Source organism: Pituophis catenifer, unplaced genomic scaffold (genome assembly GCF_029215685.1).
Source record: "Pituophis catenifer annectens isolate HBS135680 unplaced genomic scaffold, rPitCat1.0.hap2 SCAF_2, whole genome shotgun sequence".
Lineage (NCBI taxonomy): Eukaryota > Metazoa > Chordata > Lepidosauria > Squamata > Colubridae > Pituophis > Pituophis catenifer.
The window spans coordinates 46,147,815-46,163,155 of record NW_027256882.1 but is presented as its reverse complement, the minus strand read 5'-3'; the positions used below and the strand labels follow the sequence as shown (position 1 = coordinate 46,163,155).

The 15,341-nt window shown below is 35.9% G+C and overlaps 1 protein-coding gene across 1 annotated transcript in view; it reads left to right on the top strand.

The window, feature by feature from the left end:
• Window positions 1-15,341, top strand: part of CFAP20DC (CFAP20 domain containing) — a 158,822-nt gene that overhangs the window by 86,316 nt on the left and 57,165 nt on the right. Inside the window, exons 10-11 of the mRNA XM_070933524.1 lie at window positions 920-1,236; window positions 4,138-4,539. Of these exons, the coding sequence (XP_070789625.1) occupies window positions 920-1,236; window positions 4,138-4,539 (719 nt within the window). The remainder of the gene's footprint in view (window positions 1-919; window positions 1,237-4,137; window positions 4,540-15,341) is intronic.

Genomic DNA, 15,341 nt, shown 5'->3' with positions numbered 1-15,341 from the left:
TGCCTAATATTTCTCCAAAATCATCTGTATATTGAAATTAAAATATGTGTGTCTAACTATAAATAATTTATCTGGAAATCTTTTGAGAAGAGAGGTTAAAAATTATAAAATTGAAGACAGGATCAGTAAAGTGGAGAATGCAATAGTCTGGTACCATTGTAAGGAAGGATTACTCATTGATAGGCCCTATGATTTCTCACCATACTACTTACTGAAGTCCCCAATATGTCCATGCAACCAGGACCTTGTTCAGCAGAACTGCTCCAAATATATAGTGCAAGACAGATGAATTAAAGGTCTAAGTAAGACTTTTCATTTTATTCTATTCTGAGAAGTTAGAATTATTATTACTTACTGTACTTAGTAGATTTTTTTCTCTGTTGTTTTTTCCCGAGGAGTCTAAGGCTACTCATATGGCAATTTCTATTTATTTTATTCCCCACCAAAACAACCCTTTTTATATGGTGTTTTTGTGTTTATATATTGTAGATGTTTAATGTTAAATGGGGGGAGTGTGTTTGATTTATTGTTTGATTTTATGCTACACTTCAGCCAAAGTCATATTGTTTGAGTTGAGCGATCTTACATGTCTTGTCGGTGGGTGGGTGGGTGGGAGGATGAGTGAATGGGTGGGTGGATGGATAGATGAACAACTAAATGAATAAGAAAATTGTAACATACTTTCAACTTACTGATTGCCCCAAGGTCTCCCAGTGAATTCCATAGTTAATGGTGGATTTGAACCTGGAGGTCCCCACTCCTTGTCCAACAGATAAATTACTATCATTTTTAAAAAATATTTTGATTTTTTTTTTCAATTTCTACCTACTTATCCATATTGCAATATAAATTGTTGCTTTTTCCCGAAGAAGCATCCAGAAATCATTAATACGCATTGTTCAACTTTTCATGTTTGCAGATGAATGGATATTTCCTGACAAAGAAAACTCTCAATTGGAGTCCAGCAGTCCTCTGCCGATAACCTATGAAACACCCCATGATGTTTCAGGCTCTGCCCCAAGTGACAACCAGACATATGAAAACAAAGAAGCAGCTGAAGTCCCTGAAGATATTTTCACTTACTCCTCAAAACCTAGATCAGCACCTCATGGAAAGCCCTTGAGTCTTTCTTCAGAAGATTGCACTTTTTCTTTGGATTTGAAGGAAGAAATTAGCAAGGACTGGCGAGGAGCTCAAATGGAAGATGATTTCTATGGAAATGAGAGCAATGGAGAGGTAATATTATGGGTTTAAAAGCTTGCTGTTATTTTGCTGTATTCCCACTGGCAATACACCTGGAATTCCTCCTCATGTATGGATATGTGTTAAAAAGTGATGTGTGTGTATGTGTGGTAGAGATAGAAAAAATATTCAGAAGAAAGTTGAATTTTTAATTAGAAAAGTTATTATTTTGTAGTGGTTAGGCCAGGGGGCTGGGTTCAGGGCAACCAAGGCTCTAGTCCACAGTTAGATTTTGAAGGTAAACTGGAAAGCTTTGGGCCAGTCACAGTCTCTTAGCCCATCTTACTTCAAAGGGCTGTTTTGTGGAACAAAACCTGAAGAAAAGAGTATCATATTGGAATTTGAACTTTTGGAAAGAGAAAGCAAAATAGAAAAAAAAAACTTAGTTACATATGAGCAATATACACTGCTCAAAAAAATAAAGGGAACACAAGCAGGAAGATATCCGAGATCTGAATGAATGAAATAGCTTTATTAAATACTTTGTTCATTACATACAGTAGTTTTGTGTTCCCTTTAGTTGTTTGAGCAGTGTATAAACTACTGTATGTAAAGAACAAAGTATTTAATAAGGCTATTTCATTCATTCAGAGCTCGGATGTCTTCTGCTTGTGTTCCCTTTATTTTTTTGAGCAGTATATATTAGGGGAAGTTGCATAGGAAGAAAATGAGCATGATTTTAAAACTGGAGGAAGAAACTTCAGCAACCCACTATGCTGATGATGCTACCCTGATATCAAAAATGCAAAGAATCTGCAAGCTCTAATATTAAATGTCGAAAAACACTGAGAAAAAAAGGGGACTAAAATTAAATGTAAAGATGACCAAACTAACAATAGCAGATAGAACAACCAAAGAATTAACAATGAAGATATTGAAACAATAGATAGCTTCTGCCTTTTAGAAGCAACCATCCACTGAAAAGGAACATACAGTCAAGAAATATGCCACAGACTAGCACTGGATAGAGCAACTTGTGAACACCTTGGAATGATAGTCAAATACCATGATGTGTCTCCACCTACAAAGAGGTTTTGCAAGCCATGATACTCTTTGGAAGTGGAAGGTGGACTTAAAAGAAGCAGGACAGGAAGAATATTGATGTGTTTGAACTTTGACATTGGAGAAGACTTCTAAGTATACCATGGACAGCCATGAAAAGAAACTGATGAATCATTGAACAAACCAACCTACAGTTCTCATTCAAAACACAGATGATCAGGCTTAAATTATTTTACTTCGGACACATTATATGAGAATTTAACTCACTGGCAAAGAGAGTCTAATGCTAGGAAAGGTGGATAGAAAGAGAAGAAGAGGATGGCCACCAGCAAGATGAATATACTGTTGGAAGAAAGAATTAGTGAAACATCTTCATGGAGAAAATCTATTCAGTCCCTAGGAGTCTATAAAATTACTTGATGGCAGATAATCATAATTGCTATTTTTTTACCCTTCTGTTAAAAAAAAAAGCTGGAAACCTCTTTACTTCAATAGATTAATAATTAAACTAGAGGAATTTGGCCACTCTTAATAAAATGAGTGTCAGGTTCCGATGTTATCTCAAATAAATTTCATTCTCAAACACAAAGTCTTTGATGAAATCTCTTATTTATTGAAGAATAACGATCTAGTCCTGAACTCATTTGCAGCCGAAACTGATCTTCTGATCCCAAACCCCTCCCTTTCCGTTCCTCAAATCTCAGTATCTCATTGGCCATCTTCCAAGTCCATCTTTCATCTCAGTTACTTCAAGTGACAGGAATTTCCCCCTCCTCCCATCACCTAGGTGACGTTATCTGCCGGGGGAAAGAACTGGGTGAAAAGTCAAGCTACTACTTCTAACAGGCTCTTTCCCACTCATTCATGTCAGCGCTGGGGAAATCATAGTTTGGAGCGCTGACAATGAGATATAAATGAAGTATTTTGTCAATCCTAAAACTTTTCACAGATTGGCAAATAAACTAGGAAATTTTTGATTATTTATTAAATTTATTTGCTATCCATCTTGTTTCGAAGCAACAGTGGGCTGTTATGAAATTACATTTAATGAAAAAATACTTTCCTTTTTTCTCTGAATCAAAAAAAAACCCACAATACAAATTTGGAAAAGGCATTAAGTCAATTATGGTTGTCTAGGTTAGAGGAAGAGGATAATTGGTTGAATTCAATATCAGATTAAAGTATGCTGGCGTATTTGGTGTATTGACCAAAACTAATGTCCTGCTTCACATATAATAATAAAGACATGGTTTACAAACCAGAAGGATTGGATCATTCACTGAGATGAAAAAAAGTAAAATAGATGACATTATACACAGTTTACTAAAAGCTTCCTAGTTTGGTTTCCACCTTCTAAGAAGGAGCTTCCAGCACAACCAAAGGATTTGTTCATATCAGAGTTCATTAAACTGAGATGATAATCAAAATAATATAATTGGAAATAGAAAAGATTTCTTCCAAGACTTTTCCTATTCTAAACATTTTGCTTTTTTTAAAACCCTTTAGTTCACAAGAAATTCTTGATTATTCAGAATGTTTCAGTCTCAGAGCAGTTTTTTTTAGCATAACAACAGTTTTTATTTTGAAATTGATTTTTCCAATCAACAAATAAATAATTGTGTAACAATTCCTGCAATAGAAATAAGGCTGGAATAAGATAGAAATAGACCTCCAGATCATAATTGTTTTCAGGCTAGATGTTCATAATTTAAAAATATTAGTTGTGCTTGCTTTATTTTTCATAAATATCCTTTTTTTTTTCTTCCAGACAATATCAGTGTAAAAGTTATCTCTCAGGCAAGAGAAAGGATTGTAGTTTTTCTAATATTCTGGGGAGGCTGGAAAACGTATGTTAATGAGCAGTGTTCATCTTGTCTTGTTTCCCTATTCTAGGATGATAGTTACATGGACCTCGTGCAAGAGACTCAGAATCTTCCAAATAACTATTTCATATCAGGTTTACCTCAGCCAGTAATATCCAAGGAGATTCTTCCCAAAATGGCATCCAAGAGTCCTGAAAGCAGGACATACAACTTCTGTACAAAAAAGACCGAAGAAGAAATATCACCCCAGTGTACTGAAGATGCTGTTGTGATAATGGACAAAGCAAATAACATTCAAAGAAGCTTGTTTCCCACTTCTTGTTTATCCCCGGTTGGAAACCTATCTGAACCCTGTAAGGAAATATCTAGAGTCTCAAAAGGTTTCTCCATCAGTGCAGTAAGAAGTTCAATAAGTAGAAAATCCCTAAAAGAAATCCAGCAGGAGGACTCAAATCCAGTAGTCCAAATTCCTGTAAGTATTTTTATAAATCTTGTTGGAATAAAAAGGATATTTAAGCTTTTGCATCTTTGCATCTGTTAATAACATTAGCATTTTAGAAAGTGTTACCATGGGATAAAGCAAAGATCAATCATGGAAGAGGAGGAAAGCTGCCAGATTGATCCATGATACAAAGATTAATTAATTATAAATTTTTTAAAAAGACAAGATACATTCATGGCAAAATAGGACTACTAATTAGGATCAAGAATAGTTAGCAATGTAAGTACATAGTCTCCCAGGCACACTAAATCCGGCTGGAGGATAAATGTAAGTAAATAGACCTTGGATAGAATATATGTTTTTAATACCAAAGAGAGGCAAATATAAAAAGTTTTTTTATGAAAATCAAACTTAAAACTTATTTATTTGCCATGATTTGTCAGTCTATATGCCTGGATTTGTCAGAGGCTGACACAGTCTTGTTTGGGATAATAAAACATTTTCTACAAAAACAACTTATTTCCAATCTGTCCGATTGTAATTTCGCATTTCTTAAATTAATGAGTGAAAGAAGAGGGCAGAAAAATTAATGAATTATTATTAACCGTTTTTAAATATGGCTGGTATATCTACAGAAAGTTTCTAGCAGCTGGAGGAAAAGAAGTTTCTTGGAACAATTGCAGACACTGAAGGATTTTGTTCATTTTTACGATGAAAGATGTTTCCACACTTGTATCCTGCTTATGGATTTCCTCTGGCTATTTGGTTAATATAATATAAATGCTTGGAAAGATTGCACTTTAGTGTGATGTAAGACATTTATTCTCATACACCTGATCTATTTCTTTTATTTTTCTTTTTAATTGAAATCCTTAGAGATCAACATTTACTTTTAGCACCACCCTAAAGCCTTACAGAACTGGGTTATCAGATCAATAATTACATGCCATAGTAATGTTCCCTTGGAAGAAAATTTGCAAAGCTATTTGCTCTCTGACTGAATTCCACATAAGAAGAACTTTTTTCCCCAATTGTTAGAATAGTAGTAGGCATGGAATTTGACAGGTTGATTGCCTCTCTGAAATACCAGATTTGGTTTTTGTGTTTGTAGCACTTGGGGCTGTCTGCCCTGCAAGCATCATTGCATGCTTTTCAGCTAAGCCAGTAGAGACTGGAAATAAGTGTCGTCTGCTACAATGCAAATCTAACAACCACATGCATTAAAAAAATAGGCAAGTAATTCAACTGTTGGCTCATAGCTTTTTTTTTCTTACAAGGCTTTCAGGAACGAATAGCATTTTCCAAGTAACTTCTGCTTGCTAATAATCTATACAAAGAGGTGAGAAAAATACCAGCCCCATAGATGGTTGTCCTTTATGTGAAATGTTTAAACCTTTGTTTGAATGTTTTCTCTTTTGAGCAAAAAGAAAGAGGAAAGACCAGAATGAGTGTGCCAAACACACCCCTTTCACAGCAGCTTTCACAAGTCTTTCTCTCGTATGTTATGATGGACAGCTGCTTAGACTTCTCAAGTAGGGAAAGCACTTACTGGCATGGATAATCCCCAAGGTCTGGTTGAGTTTCAGCTCTTTTGTCCTGATTTTTTAAGTCAGTATTTAATTTCTCTTCCAATCGCTATCAACCTGGATTTCTTTGGGGGGGGGGGAAGAGAGAGAAAATTAAGTTTCATTATCAAGCAACGGTTCAAACGTCTACACGGAGTAAAAGGCAAGGTTATTGTAATTTTAAGAGCAAACTGCTGAAGTCGGTACATTAGCAAGTCAGTTTAAAGGAAAGGAAAATTGACAGAATTTCAATAGTAATCTGTGGATGAAGATCATTCCTTTCCGCACTTCAGAACATCATTGCAGCCGCCGCCACCACCCAAATAGAAAATGAAGTGATTGAAGGATAACAGAAAAGTCATAATCCAATTTAATTCTTATTCTCCTGGTTTTATTACCCACCATATAGCAGCCCAAAAAGCTAATACAATCCTTGGTTGCATAAACAGAGACATAGAATCAAAATCACGTGAAGTATTAGTACCATTTTACAAATCCTTAGAAAGACCACACCTGGAATACTGCCTCTGGTTTTGGTCACCACATTACAAGAAAGATGTTGAGACTTTGGAAAAAGTGCACTTTGGAAAGAACAACTAAGCTGGTTAAGCGCCTGGAAACAAAAGCATATGAAAAATAGTTGTAGGAATTGGGTTTGGCCAGTCTAGAGAAAATAAGGACTAGGGGTGACATGATAGCAGTATTCCAGTATTTGAATACTGCCACAAAGAAGAGGGGGTGAACTTATTTTCCAAAGCACCAGAAGGCAAGAAAAGAAACAATGGATGGAAACTAATCAAAAAGAGAAGCAATCTGGAATTAAGGAGAAATTTCCTAACAGTGAGGACAATTAACCAATGGAACAGCTTGCCTTCAGAAGTTATAGGTGCTTCATCACTGGGAGTTTTTAAGAGAGGACTGGACAACCACCTATCTGAAATGGTATAGGGTCTCTTATTTGAGCAGGGGGTTAGACAAGATCCCTTCCAGCTCTATTCTGATTCATTGATCTTGTCTTACATTTTTCTTATCTAATATCTAGATTTCCCTTTCTCAAGTGATAGGTTAATTAGTCTGCAATGACCAAGAACTTTACAGAATTTTTAAATGGTTTGCATTCTGATAATACAAACTATCAGATTTTTATGATATTTTCCTGTCTAGAACATACAATATATTACAATAGCTCCTGACTTTCCTGTTTTGTTTCTATCTGGCTATATGTATATTCCATCCATAACTTTGATGCCGAGAAGTCAAGGCACTGGAGTTTTGATTCTATAAGCATCCCAAATAGAGGCCTAATTATATCGGTCACCTCTGTTTTTCTCTAGATCCATGTTTACTCTTTGTTTTGAGTCTTTAAAAGACATCCATCATCGAAGTCCATCTGGTGATACTCTTTACAGCTAACAAATGTTTATTTTATATTTATTTTGGAGAATAAACATGCCTTCCATTCCTTCAGTGATTCTAGGCTGTTCCATAATAATACAATGAAAAGATCTTCAAAAATACAAAATATGGAACAAATAAAAATAAACGTAAAAACTGTAAAATAACTTCTGAATAAATAAATGTATTTCTGTATTATCCTAAATTATAATAAGGAGGCTTGCTCCAGGAAGATTATTCCATAATCTGTTCCTTTAAATCACGGGTATCAAACTTCTGCGTAACGTTGCCGTCATGTGACATTTTGCCATATTTTTCCCCTTTGCGGAGCTGGGGTGAGCATGGTCTGTGCGTGACACATCCAGCCCATGGGCTGCCAGTTTGACACCCCTGCGAATGGACAAAGCAGAAATTATCAGACATATTACACAACTGCAGTGTTCTTTTTTTTTTTTTCTTTCCATGGACAAACTAATTGACCAGATAGGGACCAATTGTGGGACTAGAATGACCTCTAGTACTTTTTTTTGAAGCAATCAGTATCCAAGGAAAGCTCCAATGAAGCACTTGACTCTCGGCTAGGAATCTCTTTTGAGAAAGATGGACTGAACCTATCCAAATATACCTTGATCTGTTTAAAGTTTCAATGGACTGGATCAAAGTAGTTTGAAAGCCACATATTTTAAGCCAAAACAAATTTGTCTTTTTAACGTGAATGGCTTTTGAGACCTCAGAAGCCAGTAATGAACCTGTTAGTGATTATTAGTATATTAACATTATTTTTTTAAAGACAGAAAAAAATAGAATTCTTTAATTCATAAAAGTTCCTGTTTGCCTGGAGGACTGACCAAACAGTTGCAGTTTACAAGCATTGTTATATCTCCTCTACTATCTCCCTTCTCTTTTAATACTAGAGGAAAGTGTGAAGAATATGTATGTGGAGAGGGGGGGGGGAGAGAGAGAGAGAGAGAGAGAGAGAGATTTCCATCATTGGCTTTTTCATCAAAGTTCATATGCACGAAGACCTTCAAAAGAAAAAACTCCTTCCTAATTCCCTCCTGCATTATGATTGACAAAAATGCTCAAACAACTCTTACTTGCTCACTACTTAGTAAAATTTAAGGACTTGTATACTTGCAATGTTTTATTAATGTTTTAATAGAGTCCTCTATTATTAAGTTCAAATATTTTTAATTAAGAAAGAAGTGCAGTCCTCTGGGTAATATTGCAACCAAGTAGATAGCTGGGTAATTAAACTTCCCTGCATATGCAACTAAATTTAAAGAAATATGAATAAATCATTTGAACATGGGAGAATGCAAATGTCATTATGTGCATCTCTAAACTGGAAAAAATATCTTTGATAGCAGATTTTGTCTATCAAATGTTTAAGAGCTTAATAAAATGTTTCTTATCATAAGGAGAGAGAGAGAGAAGATAAGCTTTGTCAGTTAAAAGTATAGCATTCAGAAGAACCATGAATGCTACATGGAATTACATTTTGCATTAAATGCCCCGTTAAAAATTTAAAAATGATCTCAGTTTAACGATTTTTTAAATTTCCAATTTCTATTTGGCTGTAACAAACAATGCAAATATAAACCAGATTTTTTTTTTAAATAATCAGAAATCTTGTTTCTAGGTACCATTACTTAGGTACCATTACTTAAGTACCATTACCCAGGTACATTTCTAGGAAATTGTCCATTTCAGAAATTGAAGACATTGCCTTAAAAATATTATTAGATTACAGTTCAAATCTTGGGTGGGGCAAAGTTTCTATTCTTCTGGAAAAGAAGTTGCTTTGTTTCTTCTAGCTAAGGCCTCAGCGTTCCATTTCCCTGTTCACACTTTCTCTGTATACTTTCGTACAACCATTAAAAATGTTAAAAGATCTGCCCAAATTCTGTCCTCCAAAAGTATATGCATCGCCTTGAGCTGGTTTAAAGTTATTTGACACCTAGTGATGTATGGTATCTACATCACCCTGCCATTTTTACCTGATATTATTTATGTTATCTCACAACATAAAAATAAAAAACTAGGTTTCATAAGAGGCTCTCAAAGCTATCATTCACGGTGTATCAAGGTAACTTTTAAGACTGAACCAAGGAGTAACTTTTATATTTCCAATATAGTTTTTTTTTTAACTTGTTGTCAAATGGAACTTTGTGAATATAACCATATAATTTTCTTAGCAACAATACAAAATATTTTTATAGTTTCCCAGGGTAGCCAACAGCCCCAAAATTACCTAATTATCACCTATCCTAGTAGTAACCAAGTCTTAAAGATGTAACAGAATAGAATAATAGAACAATAGAGTTGGAAAGGACCTTGGAAGCTTTCAAATCCAACCCCATGCTCAGGTAAGAAACCCTATACCATTTCAGACAAATGATTGTCCAGTCGCTTCTTAAAAACTTCCAGTGTTGGAGCATCCACAACTTCTCAAGGCAAGATATTCCACTGATTAATTGTTCCAACTGTCAGGAAATTTCTCCTTAGTTCTAGGTTGCTTCTCTCCTTGATTATTTTCCATCCATAGTTCTTGTCTTGCCTTCAGGTGCTTTGGAGAGTACCAGTAGGTTGATTCCCTCTTCTTTGTGGCAACTCCTTAAATATATTGGAACACTGCTATCATGTCACCTTAGTCCTTCGTTTCATTAAACTAGAGATACCCAATTCCAGAAACAGTTCTTTATGTGTTTTAGGCTCCAGCCCCCTAATCATCTTTGGTTTCTCTGCCAGTTGTGTCCAATTCTAGAGAGTGGTGCACATCTCCTTTTCCTAACCAAGGGAGCCATTGTTGCCCAAAAGATACTTCTGTGGTCATGTGACCAACATGATTATATGCCGAAGTGCATGGAACGCTGCTACCTTCCCGCTGAAATGGTACCTATTTATCTACTCACATTTGCATGTTTTCAAACACCTAGATGGATAAGAGCTGGCGCAGGTCACAGGAGCTCACCCGACCTCAAACCCAGGCTATCAGCTTTCCAGCTGACAAGCTCAACGTCTTTAACCACTGAACCATCATGCCCCCCCCCATAACTAAGTCTTAACCCTACATAATTACCTTCATAGTCCAAATACAGATGAGGTCAGCTAGATGTTGCCATCAGAATGAGAAAAATGTTCACAAAAGGGTTTAGATCTGGGAACTTTTTAAAAAATCTTTTACAGATACATTATTTAAAAAAAGAACAAATACTCATTCAGGAATAGGATTTAGTCTAAGTAATAAGGCTGATGCATAATACCACAATAGCTGGAATAATTCTGTTTGTGTTTTTGACTTCCTTCCTTTCTTCCTTCCTACACATTGGAAATATACAGGTTGCTTCCATATATTCATTATTGATTTTCATATCAAGCCTACGCATTAGCTGAATATAAATTCTCCATCCTTCGGCTTAAAAGTGAATTGTTTCCTGTGAAAAGATGAGGTGAAACAGCAAACCACAAACTATATACTAGTAATATTCTTAGATCTGAATTACTGTATATATTTGGTAGCAGAAAAAGGGTGTAGGTTGTTTTCTTCTGTAACGTGGGATTAGCTTACTTTGAGCATCTTTGAGAGTTTAGGTAACAATGATAGATCTCTGTCTATACCCATCTTCATATAGTGTGGAAAGCCTGCCTTAAAAATGTTTCCTATGACAGGGAAAATGTCAACTTGGAGAGCAGACCTGGCCATGACAAGACGGATACCCTAGTGCTTAATTTGATTGACAGGTCTTACCTCCTCAACAATATATGAAAGGCCTTGAGTAGAAGGAATATGGTAATATCAGAACTGATGAACCATTACAAATTTAACTTGTCAAAGTATGAGTCCATGTTTTATGAAACTGACAATCAGAAGTTCAGATTTTGTAAAGATGAGCACTTTTCCGGAAAAATCTGATTCTAAAGATTTTGGGGAGAGAGAATTCATGCAAATCTAGAACAGAATTACTGCATTAGAGAAATCTGCAGATCTTTAAAGTCAAATCTATTTGCTTGGCTTTACAAATCCATGACACAATGACTTTTTGGTCACTTCAAATTTCATTAGAGGGAATACCAGCCAAGCCAATAATGGGCACATTCCTCTATTTTTTCCAAAGTGCTATTTCCATTGTATTATTTTCAGTTTCAGTATTGTGGTTAAACATGTTGAGTGCATGTTGTTATTTATGAACAAAAGGGCTCACCATATGAGTTCGCATTTGGTTTCCTAAAGAACAGAGCACACTTAGGGAATTTCTTAAATGATTTGCCATTCTTTCCCTCTCCCCCCCCTTCATTCAACCTATTCCTTTTTAAAGATATAAAGCAACCCCATTATTGACTCTAAATCTATACAGATCAAACAGTGTTGCTATTCATGTGCAGAATGACCTGCTTTGTAATGCTGGAGAGGAAACAAAGAAGGCTTTTATTCAAATAGCTTCTGTAAATGATCTATTTGAAATGCCAAAAACGTGTCACTGAAAACTGAGAATGGCCTACTACACACCTATTTTAAAAAATGATATTTTTGAAGATAAAATACCATTTTCTTAAAAGGAAACTGCCCATTTTTAAAGTTTCAAAACAGCAATTGCTATATTCTCATTTAAATAGCAGCGTAAACAGTAAAGAACCTACCTGCTATTAGTGTGGTACTATTAAATTTGGAAGAAGTTTTTTTTCCCCCTTCATTTGTACAGATAATTTCTGGCTTTGAAGCACAGACACACACACCCCAAATGTCTTTCCGATAGAGTTGCATGCTTAAAGAAAGACAGCTTTAAAATAATTGTCAGGCCCTTAACAACAGTGTCCAACCAAGGAAGAAACATTTATCCCAGAGTTTCTTTCACCAAGTTTAAAGATGGGAAGAAGGGGTTAGATAATAGAATCTTGGTTTCCCCCACCCCATCCCACCCCCCACCCCCCGAATCCAAATGACCCACACACTGTTCTTGTTCAGAAGAGCTGTGAAGACTTGCCTCTTCACCCATTCTTTGGCAAGAGAGAATGAAAGTTCCTTCAGGCTATTCCACATCTTTAAAGAACATCTGGGAAGGCTCATCTATTGAAAGGGTTGAACATAGTGATGATATTTCATTGTACATCACCAGCCCAGGTTGGACCAGCAATTCTGTGAAAGCTTTGAACCATTGCCTGAAGGCTATAAACAAAAGTAACGAGATAGAAATGCTGTTCGTCTGTTAAGTTTAGGCCCGATGTCTCAAAAGTGCTTTTTAAAAGGCAATTGGACATTCTTAGTTTTTTTCTTTGAAAATGTTTCACTTCTCATCCAAGAAGCTTCTTCAGTTCTGAAACTTTTTGATGAGAAGCTAAACATTTTCAAAGAAAAAAATCCAAGGAAGTCCAATTGCCTTTTGTAAAGCACCTTTGGGACAACCATGACCTGGATGATTGAGAATTTCCATAGAGTAGACATTTAGGCCCGTTGATTACTCCAGAGAAGGAGCATACCCTTGAAGGGGTTGATTTGGGACCTCAGGATCCACCTGAAGCCACAACATCTGTTTAAACAGCAGATGGAGGCCATAGCCAGGAGATTTTGTTCAGTACACCATGTTACAGCCCTACTGTAACATAGTTACCTACAACTCCTACCCTCAAAACGACGCTATAGAGCACTGCACACCAGAACAACTAGACACAAGAACAGTTTTTTTCCCAAATGCCATCATTCTGCTAAACAAATAATTCCGTCAACACAAGTCTAAACTACTATTAATCTTCTCATCGTTCTCATCACCCATCTCTTTCCACTTATGACTGTATGACTGTAACTCTGTTGCTTGTATCCTTACGATTTATATTGATATTGTTTCCTGATTGCTTATTTGTACCCTATGACTATCATTGCATTGTACCTTATGATTCTTGATGATTCTTTTATGTACTCTGAGAGCACCTGCACCAAGACAAATTCCTTGTGTGTCCAATCACACTTGGCCAATAAAAAATTCTATTCTATTCTATTCTATTCTATTCTATTCTATTCTATTCTATTCTATTCTATTCTATTCTATTCTATTCTACTGGGATTGAGAAACCTTGGCATCTCATTGGTGGATCACACCATGCAGTTGTCCTATAGCAAAGGGGCTATCCTTGAAGCAAACTCAGAAACTGCAACTAGTATCAAAGGCAGCAGTTAGACCTACCCAGGAAATCTATTTTAAGTTGTGTTAGGCACATTTTGCAGTCACTGCACTAGCTTGTCTTTTGGGCTCAGCTCTGAGTGCTGGATATTAGCTATAAAGTCCCTATATCACATAGAATTAGATCGGAGACTGCCTAACTAATGTCCCAACCCATCCCATCCCATTCAATCAACAATGGAAGGCTTGCAGAAAGCGGCACCTGCAAATGAAGTAAGTGTTCAACAGATTTTTCTCATAGCCGCCTTTGAACTGTGGAACACTTTATCTCAGGAGAATGCATAGCCCATAAGCTATAAAATGTTTGAAAGCATTAAAAATCATCCTCTTCCAGCAGGATTTTGATCAAAGATTAAAATTTCAACCAGCAATCTAGTTTTCCATATGCTTATCAAGGTTTTTTGTTTTGTTTTGTTTTGTTTTAAAGGGCTTCTTAATGCTTTGTGCATTAACCAGAGCCTATAGCCTCTGCAGTGAAGCAGATTAGAATGCTTAATAAATAAATAAATTAGCAGCAGTTAATGAATATTAATAATTTTTGAGTCAAACCATTGGGTCTGGTATATATAAACCAATAATGTCTGCTGTTAGTGGGGGTTTCTTTTATGCTCTCAGATGGAAGCCTTTTCCTGCCATATCCTACCCAGGCATTATGCATTATGCATAAAATACATCTTCTTTATCTAAGCTATGGGACCTCTCTTCTCTATCCCATAGAAATAATAACCAAGTACTGAAAATAGTATGAAAATTATGTAGATCCACCTTGTAACAGATGCTGTAGTTCGGTGGAATTCATTGGATTATAATTACTGATTCTTTCTGTGTTCATAGGATAGCTTACTTAAATTAGCTTTAATTTTCCTCTCCTTTTATATAGTACTAATCACAGTTTTAATGCTTTTTTCACTTCCATAAAACTATAGAAGAGAGCTAAGCTTTTGAAACACAGAGTGTAACTATACTTTTTTTTTTTTTTTGCAGTTTTCCTTTTTGTTAAGACAAAGAAAATTACTATCCACAGTTTGGAGTAAATGTATCCATTAATATTTTGTCTTTCAAATTATACATGTTCACCTATTACAGGTAATCCTTGACTTACAATCACAATCAAGCCCAAAATTTCTGTTCCTAAGCAAGACAGTTATTAAGCAAGTTTTGCCCCATTTTACGACCTTTCTTGCCACACTGGTTAAGGGAATCATTACAGCTGTTAAATTAGTACATGGTTGTTAAATGAATCTGGCTTCCCCATTGACTTTGCTTGTCAAAGGTGCCATGGTATATGACCCTGGGACACTGCAACCGTCATAAATATATGTCATTTGCCAAGGATCTGAGTTTTGATCACATGACCATGGAGAGACTGCAACAGTCATAAGTGTGAAAAACAGTCATAAGTGTCACTTTTTTCAGTACTGTAGTCTTTCTTCTTCTTAATTTGATTTATATGCCGCCCTTCTCCGGAGACTCAGGGCGGCTTACAATGCGTTAAGCAATAGCCTTCATTCTTTTGTATATTTTATACAAAGTCAGCTTATTGCCCCCACAAACTGGGTCCTCATTTCACCTACCTTAGAAAGGATGGAAGGCTGAGTCAACCTTGAGCCTTGGAGAGATTCGAACCAGCAGAAATTGCAGGCAGCTGTGTTAATAACAGGGTGCACTAAACCCCTGTACTATCAAGGCTCTTGAT